General features: G+C 41.5%; 1 protein-coding gene across 1 annotated transcript; it reads right to left on the bottom strand.

The window, feature by feature from the left end:
• Nucleotides 1–17,626: 17,626 nt before the first annotated feature.
• LOC112748031 (uncharacterized) lies at nucleotides 17,627–21,208 on the bottom strand. The gene is made up of 2 exons (XM_025796239.1): nucleotides 19,688–21,208; nucleotides 17,627–19,126 (listed from the first exon to the last, which is right to left on the bottom strand). Exons 1-2 carry the CDS (start codon nucleotides 21,206–21,208, stop codon nucleotides 17,627–17,629), a joined length of 3,021 nt encoding a protein of 1,006 aa, XP_025652024.1.
• Between the last annotated feature and the right edge of the window lie 324 nt (nucleotides 21,209–21,532).

Genomic DNA, 21,532 nt, shown 5'->3' with positions numbered 1-21,532 from the left:
TTGAGAAGCAATAATATCTCAGAGTTTTTGAGTGAAGCTCAGATTCTAATTAGATGAGCGGGACTAGTAGCTTTTTGCTTCTGAACAGTTTTGGCATCTCACTTTATCCATTGAAGCTCAGAGTGATTGGAATCTATAGGAACTTAGAATTCAGATAGTGTTATTGATTCTCCTATTTCAGTGTGATGATTCTTGAACACAGCTATTTTATGAGTCTTGGCCGTGGCCCTAAGCACTTTGTTTTCCAGTATTACCACCGGATACATAAATGCCACAAACACATAATTGGGTGAACCTTTTAGATTGTGACTCAGCTTTGCTAAAGTCCCCAATTAGAGGTGTCCAGAGTTCTTAAGCACACTCTTCTTTTTGCCTTGGACCTTGACTTTAACCGCTCAGTCTCAAGTTTTCACTTGACACCTTCACGCCACAAGCACATGGTTAGGGACAACTTGGTTTAGCCGCTTAGACCAGGATTTTATTCCTTTAGGCCCTCCTATCCACTGATGCTCAAAGCCTTGGGATCCTTTTTATTTGCCCTTGCCTTTTGGTTTTAAGAGCTTTTGGCTTTTTCTGCTTGCTTTTTCTCTTTTTTTTTTTCCGCAAGCTTTGTTCTTTGCTGCTTTTTCTTGCTTCAAGAATCATTTTTATGATTTTTCAGATTATCAATAACATGTCTCATGTTCATCATTCTTTCAAGAGCCAACATATTTAACAGTCTTAAACAACAAATTCAAAAGACATATGCACTGTTCAAGCATTCATTCAGAAGACAGAAAGCATTGCCACCACATTTAACTAATTAGAATTTCTCTTATTAAAACTCGAAATTTTATTGCCTCTTATTCAAAAGATCTACTACTTTATTCATGTTTGCTGATGATGAGAAAAATAAACTATAGCTTAATTGGAGATAAAATCAAAATAGATACTAATTACTACTATATGACTCCTAAGGTAAACTTCTATAAGGACACTGTCACAGAGTTAAGGCAGAAATTAGAAATTAACAACCTTTATTCTGGGGGAACGGGGGTTCCTCTAATCTTTGGGGTGCTTGGTCCTGCAAGAGAAGACTTTTGGCGCTTTAATTCCCTTAAGTCACGCCCTTGCTCCTCTTGTTCTTTAAACATATAGGTTAGCATTTGATTGTGTTCCTTCTGTTCTTTTATTATTTGCTCCATAGCTTCCCGTATCTTAGTAACAGACGTCTCAAGATACTCCCAGTATTCAGATTGAGGGATCTCTGGGAGGAATTCCTGTGCTCTCTTCTTGATGGGATCATCCTATGCTTGTTGTTTTTCCATTGATGCTTTGGTGATTGGCTTCTCAATTGAGATATACTCAGTTATTCCCATCCTTACTCCAGCGTCCTTGCAGAACAGAGAAATCACGCTTGGATAAGCCAACCTGGCCTCTTTAGAATTTTTGTTAGCAATTTTGTAGAGTTCAGCTGAAATCAGCTGATGAACCTCCACTTCCTTTTCCATCATGATGCAATGGATCATCACTGCTCTTTTAACTGTGACTTCAGAACGGTTGCTAGTAGGCAACAGAGAATGCCCAATGAAGTCTAGCCATCCTCTAGCGACTGGTTTGAGATCCTCTCTCTTGAGTTGATTTGGGACACCCTTTGTGTTGGTGGTCCACCTGGCTCCAGGGATACATATGTCCTCTAGAATCTTATCCAGGCCAATGTCTGCTCTCATCATCCTCCTGTTGAAGGAGTCTGGATCATCCTTTAGCTGAGGTAGCTTTAAGATCTCCCTGATTCTATCAGGGTGGGTATGAATAATCTTTCCTCTGACCACGGTCCAATAGTCATAGAAGGTAGTTCCAGATAGTTTCTGCTTGTCAGTTTGCCACATATTAGCATAGAACTCCTGGACCATGTTCCTTCCCACTTTCATTTCAGGATTAGCTAGGACTTCCCAGTTCCTGATTCGAATTTGCTCCTGGATCTCCGGATATTCATCTTCTTTCAGATCGAATCTAACTTCCGGGATCACTGATCTCAGACCCATTATTTTAAGATAATGGTCTGAATTTTCTTTAGATAAGAACTTCCCTTGATTCCAAAGTGGTTTTGGAACGCTCTCTTTCTTGCCTCTTGGAGTGGGTTGTTTTCCTTTAGGAGCCATGATCTTAGTGATCTCGGATAAAGACACTAAACTTAGAGGTTTGCTTGTCCTCAAGCAAAAGAAAAGAAAGGAGAGGGATAGAAGGAGAGCTAGGTGCAATTATTGATGGAGGAGGAGGGAGGCCGAACCCAAATTTAAAGGGATGGGGGTGGGTTTTCGAAAAATTGGAAAAGATAAGATAAAAAGATTGAGTTGAAAAAGATAAGATAGAAGATATAGTTTAATTTTGAAGAGATATGATAGATTTTTGAAAAAGATAAATCTGAATTTTGAAAAAGATAATATGGAGATTTGAAAAAGATATGGATTAGTTGAAAAGATTTTAGAGTGAAAAAGATAGATTTGTTTTCAGAAAAGATTTGAAAAGAGTTGGATTGAATTTGGAAAGAGGGATTTTTTTGAAATTAAGGATTTTAGAAATCAGGGTTCTTAACATGTTCATGTAAAAATCATGCATTGAAACATAAAATTTGAAATTAGAATGGAAATACGTGTGGAAAAATGAATTTGGCTCCTCCTTGCTATCCTGGCGTTTGAACGCCCAAACACTGCCTGTTTTGGGCGTTCAGCGCCCAAATGCTGCTCTCCTGGGCGTTCAACGCCCAGCTGCTGCCATTACTGGCGTTCAACGCCCAGTGGGTGCCCATTTCTGGCGTTGAACGCCCAGATTGCTACCATTATTGGCGTTCAACGCCCAGTGGATGCCCATTTTGGGCGTTGAACGCCCAAAATACACTTTTACTGGCGTTTTCTTGCCAGTGAGCTCTTTTTCTCTGTTTTGTGTGCCGAGGTCTTCTGTAAATGATTCCTCACCTTAGTGTCAGTGAACTTTATATAAACAAATAAAAATAACAAATAAAAGAAATAGGGCAAAATGCTTAGAGGATTGTTGCCCCATGGCTGGGTTGCCTCCCAGCAAGCGCTTCTTTATTATCTTTAGCTGGACCTTGCTGAGCTTTTAATCTAGCTTCAGACTTGGGCATTCTTGCTCAATGTTGCCTTCAAGATAGTGCTTGATTCTCTGTCCATTGACAATGAACTTCTTATCAGAATCAATATCTTGAAGCTCCACATAACCATATGGTGATACACTTGTAATCACGTATGGTCCCCTCCACCGGGATTTCAGTTTCCCGGGGAATAGCCTGAGTCTAGAGTTAAACAACAGGACCTTCTGTCCTGGTTCAAAGATTCTAGATGACAGCTTTCTGTCATGCCATTTTTTTTATTTTTCTTTATAAAGCTTGGCATTTTCGAAAGCTGTGAATCTGAATTCCTCTAGCTCATTTAGCTGGAGCAATCATTTTTCTCCTGCTAATTTGGCATCAAAGTTTAGGAATCTGGTTGCCCAGTAGGCCTTATGTTCCAGTTCCACGGGCAGGTGACATGCCTTACCATACACGAGTTGGTATGGAGAGGTCCTTATAGGGTCTTGAATGCTGTCCTGTAAGCCCACAGAGCATCATCCAAGCTCCGTGCCCAATCCTTTCTACGGGTATTTACTGTCCGTTCCAGGATTCTCTTTAATTTTCTGTTAGAGACTTCAGCTTGCCCATTGGTTTGTGGATGATATGGAGTGGCCACCTTGTGGCGAATTCCATACCGAACCATGGCAGAGTAAAGCTGTTTATTGCAGAAGTGAGTGCCCCATCACTGATTAGTACTCTAGGGACACCAAACCTGCTAAAGATATGTTTCTGGAGGAACTTCAGCACTGTTTTAGTATCATTGGTGGGTGTGGCAATGGCCTCAACCCATTTTGATACATAGTCAACTGCTACCAGAATATAAGTGTTTGAGTATGACGGTGGGAAAGGTCCCATGAAGTCAATTCCCCATACGTCAAACAACTCAATTTCCAAGATTCTCTGTTGAGGCATGGCGTAACCATGAGGCAGATTACCAGCTCTTTGGCAACTGTCACAGTTACGTACAAACTCTCGGGAATCTTTATAGAGTGTGGGCCAATAGAAGCCACATTGGAGGACCTTGGTGGCTGTTCGCTCACCTCCAAAATGGCCTCCATATTGAGATCCGTGGCAATGCCACAGGATCCTTTGTGCTTCTTCTCTAGGCACACACCTACGGATAATTCCGTCTGCACATCTCTTAAAGAGATAAGGTTCATCCCACAAGTAGTACTTTGCATCAGTAATTAATTTCTTCTTTTGTATCCTGTTGTATTCCTTGGGTATGAACCTTGCAGCTTTATAGTTTGCAATATCGGCAAACCATGGTGCTTCCTGAATGGCAAATAAATGCTCATCAGGAAATGTCTCAGAGATCTCAAGAAAGGGGAGGGATGTCCCTTCCACTGGCTCTATCCGGGACAGATGATCAGCCACTTGGTTCTCTGTCCCTTTTCTGTCTCTTATTTCTATATCAAACTCTTGCAGAAGCAATACCCATCTGATGAGCCTGGGTTTTGAATCCTGCTTTGTGAGTAGATATTTAAGAGCAGCATGGTCAGTATACACAATCACTTTTGATCCTACTAAGTATGATCTGAACTTGTCAATGGCGTAAACCACTGCAAGTAATTCTTTTTCTGTGGTTGTGTAATTTTTCTGGGCATCATTTAGAACGCGACTGGCATAATAAATGACATGCAGAAGCTTGTCATGCCTCTGTCCCAATACTACACCAATGGCATGATCACTGGCATCACACATTAGCTCAAATGGTAATGTCCAGTCTGGTGCAGAAATGACTGGTGCTGTGACCAGCTTAGCTTTCAGCGTTTCAAACGCCTGCAGGCACTCTGTGTCAAACACAAATGGCGTGTCAGCAGCTAGCAGATTGCTCAGAGGTTTTGCGATTTTTGAAAAATCTTTTATAAACCTCCTATAGAATCCTGCATGCCCCAGAAAGCTTCTGATTGCCTTAACATTGGCAGGTGGTGGTAATTTTTCAATTACCTCTATTTTTGCTTGATCTACCTCTATTCCCTTGTTTGAGATTTTATGCCCAAGGACAATCCCCTCAGTCACCATGAAGTGACATTTTTCCCAGTTTAAAACTAGGTTGGTCTCTTGGCATCTTTTCAGAACAAGTTTCAGGTGATCAAGACAGGAGCTGAATAAGTCTCCATATACTGAGAAGTCATCCATAAAGACTTCTAGAAATTTTTCCACCATATCAGAGAAAATAGAGAGCATGCATCTCTGGAAGGTTGCAGGCGCATTACATAGCCCAAATGGCATCCTTCTATAAGCAAATACTCCAGATGGACATGTGAATGCTGTTTTCTCTTGATCCTGGGGATCTACTGCAATCTGGTTATAGCCTGAGTAGCCATCCAAAAAGCAGTAATAATCATGACCTGCTAGTCTTTCTAGCATCTGGTCTATGAATGGTAAAGGAAAATGATCCTTTCTGGTGGCTGTATTGAGCCTTCTGTAGTCAATACACATGCGCCACCCTGTAACTGTTCTTATAGGAACCAATTCATTTTTTTCATTATGAATCACTGTCATGCCTCCCTTTTTTGGGATGACTTGAACAGGGCTCACCCAGGGGCTATCAGAAATAGGATAAATAATCCCAGCCTCCAGTAATTTGGTGACCTCTTTCTGCACCACTTCCTTCATGGCTGGATTTAGCCGCCTCTGTGGTTGAACCACTGGTTTGGCATTATCCTCCAATAGGATTTTGTGCATGCATCTAGCAGGGCTTATGCCCTTAAGGTCACCTATGGACCACCCAAGAGCTGTCTTGTGTGTCCTTAGCACTTGAATAAGTGCTTCCTCTTCCTGTGAATTTAAAGCAGAGCTTATGATCACTGGAAAAGTGTCACCTTCTCCCAGAAATACATATTTCAAGGATGGTGGTAATGGCTTGAGCTCTGCTTTAGGAGGTTTCTCCTCTTCCAGAAGAAATTTCAGAGGCTCTTTCATGTCCTCTGAATCTTCTAAATCAGGCTGAACATCTTTAAAGATGTTTTCCAACTCTGATTCAAGACTCTCAGCCATGTTGATCTCTTCTACCAAAGAGTCAATAAGATCAACTTTCATGCAGTCTTTTGATGTGTCTGGATGCTGCATGGCTTTGACAGCGTTCAACTTGAACTCATCATCATTGACTCTCAGGGTTATTTCCCCCTGTTGGACGTCAATAAGGGATCGTCCAGTTGCTAGGAAGGGTCTTCCTATAATGAGAGTAGCACTCTTGTGCTCCTCCATTTCCAGCACAACAAAGTCAGTGGGAAAGGCGAATGGCCCAACCCTGACAATCATGTCTTCAATCACGCCTGATGGGTATTTAGTGGAGCCATCAGTAAGTTGAAGACATATCCGGGTTGGTTTAACTTCTTCAGTTAAACCAAGCTTTCTGATAGTGGATGCAGGTATTAGGTTGATGCTTGCCCCAAGATCGCATAAAGCTGTCTTGGTACAATTATCTTCCAATATGCATGGTATCAGAAAGCTCCCGGGGTCTTTAAGCTTTTCAGGAAAGCTTTTCAGAATGACTGCACTGCATTCTTCAGTGAGGAGAACTCTTTCTGTTTCTCTCAAATCCTTCTTATGACTCAAGATCTCTTTCATGAACTTGGCATAAGAAGGTATTTGCTCAAGTGCCTCTGCAAATGGAATCTTTATTTCAAGAGTCCTGAGATAATCTGCAAAGCGAGCAAATTGCTTATCCTGCTCCTCTTTCCGGAGTTTTTGAGGATAAGGTATCTTGGCTTTATATTCTTCAACCTTAGTTGCTGCAGGTTTATTGCCTACAGAAGTGGTTGAAAAAGCCTTTTTAGAGGGGTTGTCATCAGCACTTGTGTGTGTCTGATCCTTCACTGGCAATTGAGTGCCAGAGTTCGAAGCTAGAGTGACGTGAGAAGCCAACTCCTTGTCTGTTCTTGGCGTTTGAACGCCAGAATTGTGCCCATTTTGGGCGTTCAGCGCCAGACCCTTGCCCATTTCTGGCGTTGAACGCCAGTCCTGCTTTGTTTCTGGCGTTGAACGCCAGTTTTGGCCATGGTCTGGGCGTTCAGCGCCAGCCTTCCACCAATTTTCTGGTGTTTTAGCGCCAGAATTATTTTTCCCTGGGCTCTTACTGTCCTCAGGTGAATTTTGGGTGGTTTGCTCATTTCTTAGCTTTTTGCTGCCTTGAGGTGGGGTATTTAATGTTTTCCCACTTCTTAGTTGAACTGCTTGGCATTCTTCTGCTATTTGCCTTGACAGCTGCTGCTTTGTTTGCTTAAACTGTTCGTCCATACGTATATTAGCCATCCTTGTCTCTTGTAACCTGTCTTTAAATTCGGCTAGCTGCTTTGTTAGAAAGTCCAATTGCTGATTGAATTCAGCAGCTTGTTTTACAAGACTGAGTTCAGCAGTTACTGTTTTAACCTCTTCATTCATGGAAGGGTTGCTGCTTAGGTACAGATGCTGATTCCTGGCAACTGTATTAATGAGCTCTTGAGCCTCTTCAATTGTCTTTCTCATGTGGATAGATCCACCAGCTGAGTAATCTAGAGACATCTGAGCTCCTTCTGCAAGCCCATAGTAGAAGATGTCTAACTGAACCCACTCTGAAAACATTTCAGAGGGGCATTTTCGTAGCATCTCTCTGTATCTCTCCCAGGCATCATAAAGAGATTCATTATCTCCTTGTTTAAAGCCTTGGATGTCCAGCCTTAGCTGTGTCATCCTTTTTGGAGGGAAATATTGATTCAGGAATTTTTCTGTCAGCTGTTTCCATGTCCTTATGCTGGCCTTAGGTTGGTTATTCAACCACCTCTTAGCTTGATCTTTTACAGCAAATGGAAACAGTAATAGTCTGTAGACATCCTGATCTATTTCTTTATCATGTACTGTGTCAGCAATTTGTAAAAACTGTGCCAGAAACTCTGTAGGTTCTTCCTGTGGAAGACCGGAATACTGGCAACTTTGCTGTACCATGATAATGAGCTGAGGATTCAACTCAAAGCTACTGACTCCAATGGAGGGTATGCAGATACTACTCCCATATGAAGCAGTAGAGGAGTTAGAATATGACCCCAGAGTCCTCTTGGACTGTTCATTTCCGCTTAGGTCCATGATGGAGAAAGGGAGATGATGTAAAATAGAAAAAATATTTTTATTTATTTATTTATTAATTTATTTCGAATGGTGTGCTACTAAATTCTGGTTACCACTCCTATCCTTAATTTCTAAATCAAATTCTTGTAGCAGCAGTATCCAACGTATTAGCCTTGGTTTGGACTCTTTTTTAGCTAATAAATATTTTAGAGCTGCATGGTTTGAGTACACTACTACCTTAGTACCAAGTAAATAGGCTCGGAATTTATCCAGAGCAAAAACAATAGCTAGAAGCTCTTTTTCAGTAGTAGTATAATTAGATTGAGCAGCATCTAAAGTCTTAGATGCATAAGCAATTACAAAAGGGTCCTTACCTTCGCGCTGAGCCAGCGCCGCTCCTACTGCATAGTTGGAAGCATCACACATAATTTCAAATGGCTGGCTCCAGTCCGGTTCTCTCACAATTGGGGCTTGAGTCAGGGCGATCTTCAGCTTATCAAACGCTTGCATACAATCCTCACTGAACTCGAACTCTATATCTTTCTATAGCAATTTGGATAAAGGCAATGCTACCTTACTGAACTCCTTAATGAACCTCCTGTAAAAACCTGCATGGCCAAGGAACGAACGAACTTCCCTCACGGAGGAGGGGTAAGGTAAACTAGAAATAACATCCACCTTTGCTAGATCTACAGAAATGCTAGTATTAGATACAACATGTCCTAGTACAATTCCTTGTTTTACCATAAAGTGACATTTCTCAAAATTTAATACAAGGTTGGTACTAACACACCTGTCTAACACTCTAGATAAACTATCCAAGCAAAGACTAAATGAATCACCATATATGCTAAAATCATCAATAAAAATCTCCATACAGTTCTCAATGAGATCAGAGAAAAGACTCATCATGCATCTTTGGAAAGTAGCTGGTGCATTGCATAAGCTAAAGGGCATTCTCTTATAAGCATACGTTCCAAAAGGACATGTAAAAGTAGTCTTTTCCTGATCTTCAGGAGCTATATGAATTTAAAAGTAGCCTGTATAACCATCTAAAAAGCAGTAATGGGATTGGTGCACAGATTGTGAATCACACTTTTCACAACTCGTACCACTGACCAGCAAGTGCACTGGGTCGTCCAAGTAATACCTCACGTGAGTAAGGGTCGAATCCCACGGAGATTGTTGGTTTGAAGCAATCTATGGTTATCTTGTAAATCTTAGTCAGGAAGTCAATTATGTTTATCAGTTGAATTGCAAATAAACAAGAGAGCATGAATTAAAGGTTACTTGTTATGCAGTAATGGAGAATATGTTGGAGTTTTGGAGATGCTTTGTCTTCTGAATCTCTGCTTTCCTCTGTCTTCTTGTTCACGCACGCACGTCCTCCTATGGCAAGCTGTATGTAGGGTTTCACTGTCGTCAATGGCTACATCCCATCCTCTCAATGAAGAATATGCTCACATGCTCTGTCACAGCACGGCTAATCACCTGTTGGTTCTCGATCATACTGGAATAGGATCCTTCTTCCTTTTGCGTCTGTCACTAACGCCCAGCGCTCGCGAGTTTGAAGCTCATCACAGTCATTCGATCATTGAATCCTACTCGGAATACCACAGACAAGGTTTAGACTTTCCGGATTCTCATGAATGTCGCCATCAGTTCTAGCTTATACCACGAAGATTCTGATTAAGGAATCTAAGAGATATTCATTCAATCGGATATAGAACGGAGGTGGTTGTCAGGCACACGTTCATGGTTTGAGGAAGGTGATGATTGTCACGGATCATCACCTTCATCACAGTTAAGCACGAATGAACATCTTAGATAGGAACAAGCATGTTTGAGTGGAAAACAGAAATACTTGCATTAATTCATCGAGACACAGCAGAGCTCCTCACCCCCAACAATGGAGTTTAGAGACTCATGCCATCAAAGAGTACAAAGTTTAGATCTAAAAATGTCATGATATAAAATAAGTCTCTAAAAGTTGTTTAAATACTAAACTAGTAGCCTAGGTTTACAAAAAATGAGTAAGCTATGATGGATGATGCAGAGATCCACTTCTGGGGCTCACTTGGTGTGTGCTGGGCTGAGATTTAAGCAATTCACGTGCAGAGGCCATTTGTGGAGTTGAACGCCAGTTTTTGTGCCAGTTTGGGCGTTCAACTCCAGCTTTTGATCCTTTTCTGGCGCTGGACGCCAGAATTGGGCAGAGAACTGGCGTTGAACGCCAGTTTACGTCATCTATCCTTATGCAAAGTATGGACTATTATATATTGATGGAAAGCCCTGGATGTCTACTTTCCAACGCAATTGGAAGCATGCCATTTCGAGTTCTGTAGCTCCAGAAAATCCACTTTGAGTGTAGGGAGGTCAGAATCTAACAGCATCAGCAGCCCTTTCTCAGCCTGAATCAGATTTTTGCTCAGCTCCTTCAATTTCAGCCAGAAAAATACCTGAAATTACAGAAAAACACACAAATCATAGTAAAGTCCAGAAATATGAATTTTTCCTAAAAACTAATGAAAATAGACTAAAAACTAACTAGAACATACTCAAAACTATATGAAATTAACCCCAAAAAGCGTATAAAATATCCGCTCATCAGGGATTTACCTGACAAGCGATCAATCATTTGATCAATGAATGGCAAGAGGTAGTGATCCTTGCGAGTGGCTTGGTTGAGACGCCTATAGTCAATGAAAACTCTCCATGAATTCTGCACTCTAGTTGTCAGGAGCTCTCCATGCTCATTTCTTATTGTTGTGACTCCAGACTTCTTGGGCACCACTTGTACTGGACTGACCCATTCACTGTCTGAAATGGGGTAAATGATATCTGCTTCAAGTAGTCTGGTCACTTCTTTCTTGAAAACTTCTAAGATGGTTGGATTCAATCTTCTTTGAGGTTGACAGACAGGCTTTGCTCCATCTTCTAAGAATATTCTGTGCTCACAAACTTGAGGGCTGATACCTACTATATCCACCAAACTCCATCCAATTGCTTTCTTATGTTTTCTCAGCACACTGAGCAGTTGCTCTTCTTGTTGAGAGGTGAGTTCCCGTGCAATGATAACTGGGAACTTCTGCTTATCCTCAAGGTAAGCATACTTGAGGTGTGGATGGAGGGGCTTTAATTCTAATTTCTACTCATAGCTAGGCTCTGGATCATCCGGGGCTGGTGATAATGGTAAAGGGTCTTCATTGTTTTCAGAAAGTGTCCCCACACTTGGACCTTGCTCCATGTGCTTCTCTTCCATTTCTTCTTGATGAACTTCAGCTACAGTTTCATCAATAATGTCGCACTGGAAGATAGAATGATCTTTCGGAGGATGCTTCATAGCTTTATTTAAACTGAATTTCACTGTTCTGCCATCTATCTCAAAGGAGTAAGTTCTTGAGAATGCATCCAGCTTGAACTTCGAAGTTTTCAGGAATGGTCTTCCAAGCAGGATTGATGATGGTCTTCCTGAGTCATTAGGGGGCATTTCCAGAATATAGAAGTCAATAGAAAATGTGAGCCCCTTAATGCTCACTAATACATCTTCAGCAATTCCAACTACTGTGATAATGCTTTTATCTGCTAACACAAAACGAGCTGCTGACCTTTTTAAGGGAGAGAGCCTCAAAATATCATATATAGACAATGGTATTATACTAACACATGCTCCTAAATGACACATGCAGTCAGAAAATATCACACCTCCAATGGTATAGTTAACCATACATGGACCTAGATCACTACATTTTTCAGGTATACCTCCCATTAAAGCAAATATAGAACGACCTAAAAGAATAGTTTCTAATTCATTAATTTTATCTTTATGTATGCACAAATCCTTTAGAAACTTTGCATATTTAGGTACCTACTAAATAACATAAAAAAGGGGAACAATTACCTCAACCTTTTTGAATATTTCTACCATTTTGGGATCAAGTTCTATATGCTTTTTGGGCTTCCTTGCAAGTTGTGGGAATGGAATAGGAAGGGCGTTACTTGCAGCTTCTGCATCCTTTAGTGTTTCGTTCTGTGGTTGAGCTACTTCTTCTTCAACTATGTTTTGTACGTTCTCTTCCTCTTTAGCATCTTCCACTTCCACTACATCCTCAGCTGGGACGTGTTTTGGTAGGCTTGGCTCCTCCTGGTTCCTCTCCTTCAATGTGGTTCTGGACCTTAAAGTGATAGCATTGATGCCACCTTTGGGATTAGGTAGGGGTTGAGAGGAAATTCCACTGGAGCTTGAAGGTTGATTGGTGGAATTAGGTGACAAATCTAACCGGGAGACGAGAGCTTGTAAAGTAGCATTCTGACCATTTAAAGTAGAGTTCAGCTGTGTCTGCATGTCTTGTTGTCCTTGTGCAAGAGAACGGAGCATCTTGTCGTTCGATGAGAAATTGGAATAAATGATCTGAGGAACCTGTTGTTGGTTGTGCTGGAATCCTTGAGATTGTCTTAGGTGAGGTGCGCTGTAAGGCTGGTTCTGATTCTGCTATCTATTATTGTTATTCCACCTCTGGTTTCCATTGTTATCTCTGCCTCCTCTGTTATAATTGTCCCTCCAATTATGGTTAGAATTATCTCTCTAACCTTGGTTGGAGTTATCCTGCCATCCTTGGTTATGGTTTCCACCTTAGTTGTAATTGCCGCCTTGTTGATTGTATCCTTGATTCGGGCGGTCATAGAAGTTATGAGTAGCTGCCACAGTGTTGTCTTCCTGTTGGAGCTATGGACATTCATCAGTATAATGACTATAATCAGCACAGATCCCGCATACTCTTTGGGGAACTAACTGTTGGCTCTGTTGTGGTGGGTGAGGCTGAGCTTGTTGTTGTTGGTTCAACTGCATTTGCTTCAGTAGGTTGGTCATTTCACATATACTCTGTGTAAGAGCAGTAGTCTCAATGCTAGAGGAAACCTCTGCAACAGCTTTTGAGTGGTTGCGCCTCTGCCTGTGATTCCTAGTGGACTCAACTAAGTTGCTGATTAGTTGCCATGCTTCATCTGCGGTTCTGTACTTTTTCATAGAACCATTACTAGCACCATCCAATGTAGTCTTATCCTGGGGGTTCATGCCTTGAGTGAAGTAGCTGATCAACACTAGTCTGTCAATCATGTGATGGGGGCATGCGTCTAGAAGGTTCTTAAAATGCTCCCAGTATTCATAGAGAGTCTCCGAGTCACCTTGAACAATGCAGGAGATCTCTTTCCTCAGTCTATCTGTGACTTTAGCTGGGAAGTATTTTTCCAAAAATTTTCTCCTGAGTATATCCCAGTTGGTAACAGTTGCTTCAGGTTGGGAGTAGTACCACTCCCTTGCCTTTCCCTCAAGAGAAAACGGGAAGGCAGTTAACAGAATCGAAGTTTCATCTGCACCATTACGCCTAACAGTAGAACAGGCTATCTGGAAATCCCTAAGGTGCTTAATAGGCTCTTGAGCAGGTAAGCCATGAAACTTGGGCATCAAGTTGATTAGTGTAGTCTTCAATTCAAATTCTGCAGCCAAATTTGGATAATGCACTTGATAAGGTTGCAGTGTAAAATCTGGGGCTCCAGCTTCCTGGAGAGTAATTCTCCTAGGTTCTGCCATGTTACCTGCACGTGAATCAACTGGATCAGTAGTAAAGAAGCTTGTCTCGCTCTCAGATGGCGGTTCAGATTTGCCTTCAGATGAGACAGCTGAATCGATAACAATCACTTCACCACCCTCAGAGGCTAACCGATGTCGAGCTCGCCTAATACGTGAAAGAGTTCTTTCAATTTCAGGATCAAAAGCGGCTAAGCTCGGATCAGGTAGTGAACGCATTATTCAATGAGAAAGACATATAGCTCATGGTAACAAAATAAAAAATAAAATATGCAAATAAAAATAAAATATGTACGCTAATTAATAATCTAGTACACTATTGCAACTCCCCGGCAACGGCGCCAAAAATTGATGCGTGGCAGAAGTTAGACCAATTAAGAGAATCTTAATAAGAGAGATGCATTGCAAGTATAGCCCTTAACCAGCTAAAGTCTGCCTCACCAATTTAAAAAGGGTTGTCACAAATTTTAGAATTAAAAATATTGGGAGTATGAGTCCCAGGTCGTCTCCCAACGAGTTACAGGAAAGCGTGCTATTTTATTAACTAGAAGTTTTCCAAAAAAAAGTTGAGTTTTGATAATGAGTAAAATTAATTGTAAATTAAAACAATAAAAATAAACTAAGAATAATTATTGCTATTCTAAATAAAAAGCCTTGACTGGGGAGAATGATTAATTGGAAGTTCTATCCTTGTTGGAATCTTCTCAAGTGTAGTGTAAAGAGATGATTGTTTTCACTTAGTTAACCCTTACTAAATAAAGGAAAGTCAAGTGATTGAGCTAACTCTTACTCACAAATCCTAGTCCTCTCCCTTGGGGAAGGTCTAGCGTTAGTAGGTACAGAATTAGCCAACAACGTCCAATTTAACTAAGCACTTGAGCATTCCAACTCAAGTGTCTCCTCTTAATCAACCACATGTCAAGTAGAAAATCTATTCTATTGACATGGAATTAATACTCATAAAAATATAAGAAGACATAATTAAATGAAATAAAATAGAGATTTAAAATTAATTAAAAATAAAAGTAACTCTATATATTAATAAATTCAAAATGCAACATACTTATTTGAATAGGGTCAATGAGCAACTAATAAGAGTAAAGGAATAGGGAAACAAACTAAAGTAATGTCTTCACGGAAGTAATGACTCTTCAGCATCCGAAATCCAAAGCAAAAGCATAAACTATCAATGTAAAGTTAATCTAGATTCTGATCTAAAACTAAAAGTAATCCTAATATCAATGTATCTGAATGTGTGTGGATGCGTGTTGAGTCTCTGCATGTTCCCTAGCTTTAGTCTGTGATTCTGGGCCGAAAACTGGGTTAAAATGCGGCCCGAAATCGCCCCCAGCGTATTCTGTTATTTCTGCAGATCGCGCAGGTCATGCATCCGCGTCGTCTACGCGTTCGCGTCATTCAGCGATTTTCCTTGTCACGCGTTCACGTCGTCCACGCATTCGCGTCATTCGTGCAGACTCCACTCCACGTGTTTGCGTCAGGCACGCATTCGCGTCGCTGCGATTTCTTCATTTCGCGCGCTCACGTGAGCTATGCGATCGCGTCAGTGTTCGTTGGTCATCTCCTTAGTTTCTTGTGTTCCTTCTAATTTTGCAAGCTTCCTCTCCATTCTCTGAGCCATTCTTGCCCTATGAAGCCTGAAACACTTAACATACGGATCATGGCATCGAATGGTACAAAGGAGAATTAAAATGTGCAAATTAATGGTCTCTAGGAAGCAAGTTTTCAACCATAAACAATACTAGGAAGGAATTATAAAATCATGCAATCCATATGAATAAGTAGGTAAAGACTTGATTAAACTACTCAATTAAACACAATATAAATCATAAAATAATAGTTTATCAATGAATTTCGCCCTAATTTTTAAGGGCAATCATGCACAGAGATTTCTAGTGAATGCAGCGTACGCTAAGACTGAGGTCGAGTTTAACTACTAGTTTGACATTCTCCGATCCGAAGATTCGGGCATATGACTACCAATATCTTCGAGTGTGTGAACTCGATATAAAGGTTGTAAGGAACCTTCCAATTTCTTCGTTGGTGAAGTCCACCTATGGTAGATTGGCCGAGCTATTTGTTCTCAAAGGAAGAAAGGTAGAGGCACAAATAGGAACTGGGTAGCAGTTTAGTCAGCATTTGATGAAGGCAATAGGGGATAATCTGAAGGCCTCAAGGTGTTTCACAGTGAATTTTTACGACAAAGATAATTTTGAGTTTACTGTTGCTGAGACCACTCCGACTGGTAGCTTCTCATTTGGCTCATACAGAGTGTTGCTCAGGGACTAGACCCGTGATTGCAGATATTTCCAGGCACTTCATTATTCATGTCACCATGCCTTAGCATGCTGTGCATACGCACGTCTGACTTGGGCCACCTATGTCCATGAGGTGTATCACCTTAGCTCAGTGTTCGATGTCTCTCAGATGGGATTCACACCTCCAATCCCTGAAGGGTTTTGGCCACCATATGATGGTCTAACAGTCATACCCGATCCAACCAAGAGACATGCGTCTGAAGGGTGTTCTAAGACTACTAGGATCCAAACTACAATGGACGAGGCTGACCTGAACAGACCCAAGAGATGTGGGCTTTGCAGATAGTCTGGCTACACACGTATCCACAGGGAGGAGTCAACATTGGTTCTGCCTCTGCCAGTAATGTGTAGGGTTGTACTTAATTATTGAAATGTTTTGTCTTTAATGTCGTCGTTGGTTTATTTTAATGATGGTGTCTGTTGTAAGATTTATCGTTGGTAGCATTCTCGCTTGAAAGTTAATTGAACTTTATCATATGATGGTTTTCGGGTATATTACGTATTATTGACACAGAGAAATAGAATAGAAGAATAAGATCGGAAGAAGGTGAACCTTAATGCTCACTGCTGCGATGGCAACGCTCTCGTGAAGACGGTGACACGCCCGTGAAGATGGCGATGACATTCTCCTGGGGCGTCTTAGGCGCGCGACAAACCAATGACTGCTGCAGTGACCTTAAGGGTGAGAGGAGGATGCAATGAGAAAGAGGAGCGCAATGGTGAGGAGGTTTAAGGGGCGGAGGACGATGAACGACGTTGAGAGGAGAGGTGGACTAGAGAGTTTAGGGTTCTTCAAAGAAGAGAATGAGTGAATCCGTGAGTGAGATTATGAGAGTGAGTGAGGCGGCTTAAGGTTACAAAGGGCAGGAAGAAACTAACATATATATGAAGGACATTTATGTAATTTCTTATAACGGGATTATACGGGTTTCGACGGGGTGGGGGACTATGGTCCCTGCCTCAGTCCCATTTATTATATGGGTTCCCGTTCTGGGGGAGAAAATGGTCCCCAAACCTATCTCCCGGTGGGTACATCTTCGCGGATACCTCCCCTCCGCCGGGAGAAATAGCCATGCCTATACGGGGACAAATTGCTTGGGAGATGCCAAGTATTCACCATGTAGTTGGCCTGGGGGTGCATGACTTGTTGCTTCTCTCTCTTTCCTTCACCCGTGAACCACAACAAAGAAATTGAACTTCATTTGGCTTTACCAAAACAAAGAAAAGTGAAGTGAAGTCATTTTCATCTTCACTCACTAAATTTATAGAGAGGGAGAAAGAGTTGAATGGTATTCTAAATTTCATTGGGAGAAAAATTTTAAATTTAAAAGAGTGAAGTAACAATAGTGATTTTTTTTTTTTTTCAAAGTTAACAAAGACTTTTATTGCATTATAAAAGTGGTACAAGTGTCCAAATGCAGGACATGAGATAGAGAAAGTGGGGTTTTCCCAAATAAAAAACTCACTAAAGGCAAAGTGAATAAAACTGAACCAAACTTAGCAGGGAGAATTGGGGAAAAAAACAAAAAACCTAAGACTGTGAGTTTAGTCTAGAGAGATGAATTGTTGCGCCAGGTTTACTGACATTTGAAATGTCTCTTCCGGCGTTTGGTTTGTGTGCTCAAAGACCCAAAGGTTTCTTGCCTTCCATATGTTCCAACAGATACTTGCCACAAGACCCATCAACCTCTTTCCATCATGTTGCCGCTCAAGCTTTGTCTTCAATTCCTGCCACCATTCAAAGAACTGGTCACCGGTAGGATGTGGAAGGTGCAGGTAAATCTGACTTCTACTCCAAATGTCTTGGGCTTTGTTGCATGTAATTAGGCAGTGGGTGATTGACTCTGATTGCGTGTGACAATAAGGGCAAAGTGAACTTGTACTTGGAAATCTGCGATGGATGAGTTCTAGCACTGGAATTCGACCATGGAGGCATTTCCAGATGAACATCTTCACACTGGGAGGGACTTTCAACTTCCCCAAGTGCTGCCAAATATGCTTTTGCTTCATGTGGTCAGGGCAGTGCTCTAATGGAGGGTGAAAAAATAGGTAAGCAATGTTATAACCTGAGGCCGTGTCATACATTTTAGATTTGTTGAGACTCCATTGAAGCACATCTTCTCCATCTACAGGTTGAATTGAGTAGATTCTGCTTTGAATTTCAGGGGGGAAACTGTTGGCAATCAGGTTGTGGTTCCAATTTCTATCAGGCAGCATAAGATCTTTTACCCAGAAGACCGGATTCTGCGGGACAATAGGTTGTGACGGAGGGATACGGAACGGATACGGCGGAGGTAACCAAGGGTCGCTAAATACTCGGATAGAACTACCAGAGCCAACCCTCCAGTTCAGGCCTTTTTCAACAACCGTTCGGCCCTCTAAGATGCTGCGCCAACCCCAAGAAGGTAAACCTCCTAACTCAGCACTCATCGCATTGCTGTATTTAAAGTATTTACCTTTCAATGTTCTTGCTATGATAGAATTAGGCTGAGTAGCAATCCTCCAGTACTGTTTTCCTAATAAAGCGAGGTTCAGAGCCCTCAAATCTTTCAGGCCTAGTCCCCCCTCCTTCTTAGGTCTGGACATTGTATCCCAGCCAATCCAAACCATTCTCCGTTCTGTTCCTTTTTGACCCCACCAGTACTGAGTAAGAATTCTGTGAATTTCATTAATGAGTGTGTCTGGCAGTCTGAAGCAGGAGAGTGTATAAATTGGAACAGCTTCCCCAACAGCCTTGAGTAAAACATTTCTTCCTGCGTTTGACACCATATTCTTCTGCCATCCTTGAACCTTTTTCTGAACCTTTTCCTTAATCAAGCCGAATGTAGCTTTTTTAGATTTGTTAACTAAAGAAGGGAGGCCCAAATATTTGTCCTGTGCACCAATATGTTCAATATGTAGCTTGGCTGCCACCTGGATCCGGATATGATTTGGAGTATTGTTGCTAAAGAATATCGAGGATTTGTTGAGATTCACTTGTTGTCCACTAACCCTCTCATATTCACCCAGGGTGTTTAGAATTTGTTCACAACCATATTCTGTTGCCTTAGAGAATAGAATAGAATCATCAGCAAAAAGGAGATGGCTAATAGTGGGACTTCTTCTGCACACCTGAATTCCTTGAATTCTACCGCTTGATTCCGCTTTGTGTAGCAAGAAGGAAAGACCTTCTGCACAGAAAAGAAAAAGATAGGGGGATAGAGGGTCACCTTGGCGGATACCTCTAGTTGGTTTGAAATAACCAAAGGGTTGTCCTTCCACAACAACGGAATAAGAAACGGTAGTTACTAATTCATGAATCCAGTTTATCCACCTTTCACCGAATCCGAACTTTGCTAAAATGAACCATAGAAATTGCCACTCTACTCTATCATAAGCTTTACTCATATCTAACTTGACTGCCATTTCATGCTGCAGACCTGACTTTTTATTCTTTAGATAGTGCATACACTCATGAGCAATCAAAATATTGTCTGAAATTAAGCGGCCCTTGATAAAGGCACTTTGGGTAGGACTAATTAGTTTATTCATACAATCCTGTAGTCTATGGACGAGAACTTTAGAAATAATTTTGTAAATGACTGTAGACAAACTGATGGGTCTAACCTGTGTCATCGTAGTAGCATCCGGCACTTTTGGGATGAGACAGATATGTGTATGGTTGAAGCTTTTTAAAATTTTTCCCCCTTGAAAGAAACTTCGAACTGCTCGAAAAACATCTGCACCCACTATATCCCAAAAGAATTGAAAGAACTTTGCAGTCATACCATCTTCTCCCGGGGCACTTTGCGGGTGAATACTAAAAGTGGCTCGCTTAACTTCCTCAATAGTGACTGGTCTTTGTAGCCTACGGTTCATGGAAGCTGTAACCTTAGGCTCAAAGTCCGAGAATAGGGGATCCGGGTCAGCCTGGGCAGTTGAGGAGAAAATGTCCCGAAAGTAGTCTTCCGCCACTGCTGCAATTGATGAGTTGGACAAGGCTATTTCCCCATTCGGTCCATTCAGTCTCCAAATTTTATTCCTTCGAGTTCTGGTCCTGAATTTCCGGTGGAAGAAATTAGTGTTTCTGTCCCCCTCCTTTAACCACTTGATTCTCGACTTCTCCTTCCAGTACATCTCCTCTTGGATAAAGGCTTGTTCTAATTTATGTTCTAACTCTTGGATATCCTCTCCTCCATTAATCCCAACTCCCCTCAGCCCTTCAAGTTGTCGTTCCAATTCTTCAATTAATTTTTTTGAATTAGACCTACCCGTTTGCTGCCATGCCACTAATCGATGCCTGCATAATTTCAATTTTTGGGCTAAAACATACATGGCCGAACCATCAAAATATGTTTCCCAGACTAGTCGAATGGTTTCCCTGATCTCCTCCCTGCCACACCATCTCTCTTGAAATTTGAAACGCCTTTTAGATCGTTCCATTAGGGGGTTTGTGTCAAGAATAAGAGGGGCATGGTCTGACCCTGTCTCTGTTAACCTTAAAACAACTGCATTTGGGTATTGGTGAGTCCATTCTTCGTTGCCAAGGCATCTATCCAACCGTTCCATAATTAGGTCCTCATTCCTCCTTCTATTGCTCCACGTGAAAGGCCTACCAATCATTCCCAAATCAACCAGACCATTACTGCCAATAAAATCAGTGAAGGCCGAGATAGCTTGATGAGATGTCACACCACCACCAACTTTTTCTGATTGGTTTGTGATAGCGTTAAAATCTCCCAAAACCACTAGCCTTCCCTCCAATTGCTGAAGCAAAACTGAAATATCTTCAAATTGGTTATGCCGAACTTGATCATTAGTGCTCAGATGGACTCCCACCAAACTCCATAGCTCGTTCAAAGCCAAGTCTTTAACTTTTGCAGCAATAAAATATTCGGAGTGGCGAATGATGCTTACCTCACAACCCTCCTTCCATACCAAAATAAGTCCTCCCGCTGTACCTAATGGATCCACCAAAAACCAGTTTGAATATCCACATTGTCTCAATACCTTTTCCACCATTCGAGGTTGATTTTTTGATTCACAGATGAAACCAACCTCGGGGGAGTGGGACTTATGAATCCCTTTCAGATTATGGACTGTCAGGGGTCTCCCCAAACCCCGACAGTTCCATGTTAAGATTCTCATGGTGCTGTGGGTGCCATTTGTCGGCTGGCACCCTCCACCTCTGCTTGTTGTATGTGGCTTTCCTCTGTACAGAGCTTCTTCTGTCCTTGGATATTTTCCTTTCCATTAGTTCTTCTCTTGACACCACTAATTGGGCTCAGATTCACTACACCTCTACGCGCCATCTGCTTCATTTTTATTTTTTTATCCAGACCCGCTTCCGAAGTATCATGTAGATTTGAGACCGGGATTTCATCTAGCACCATAATTGAATCACCCTCCCTTGAACCCATCTGATTGCTCTTTCCAGCATCAATAATTCCTTTGGTATTGTCATTTTGAGCA

The sequence above is a fragment of the Arachis hypogaea genome, chromosome 15 (assembly GCF_003086295.3).
Source record: "Arachis hypogaea cultivar Tifrunner chromosome 15, arahy.Tifrunner.gnm2.J5K5, whole genome shotgun sequence".
Taxonomy (NCBI): Eukaryota; Viridiplantae; Streptophyta; class Magnoliopsida; order Fabales; family Fabaceae; genus Arachis; species Arachis hypogaea.
This window is presented reverse-complemented; position numbering and strand designations above follow the sequence as displayed.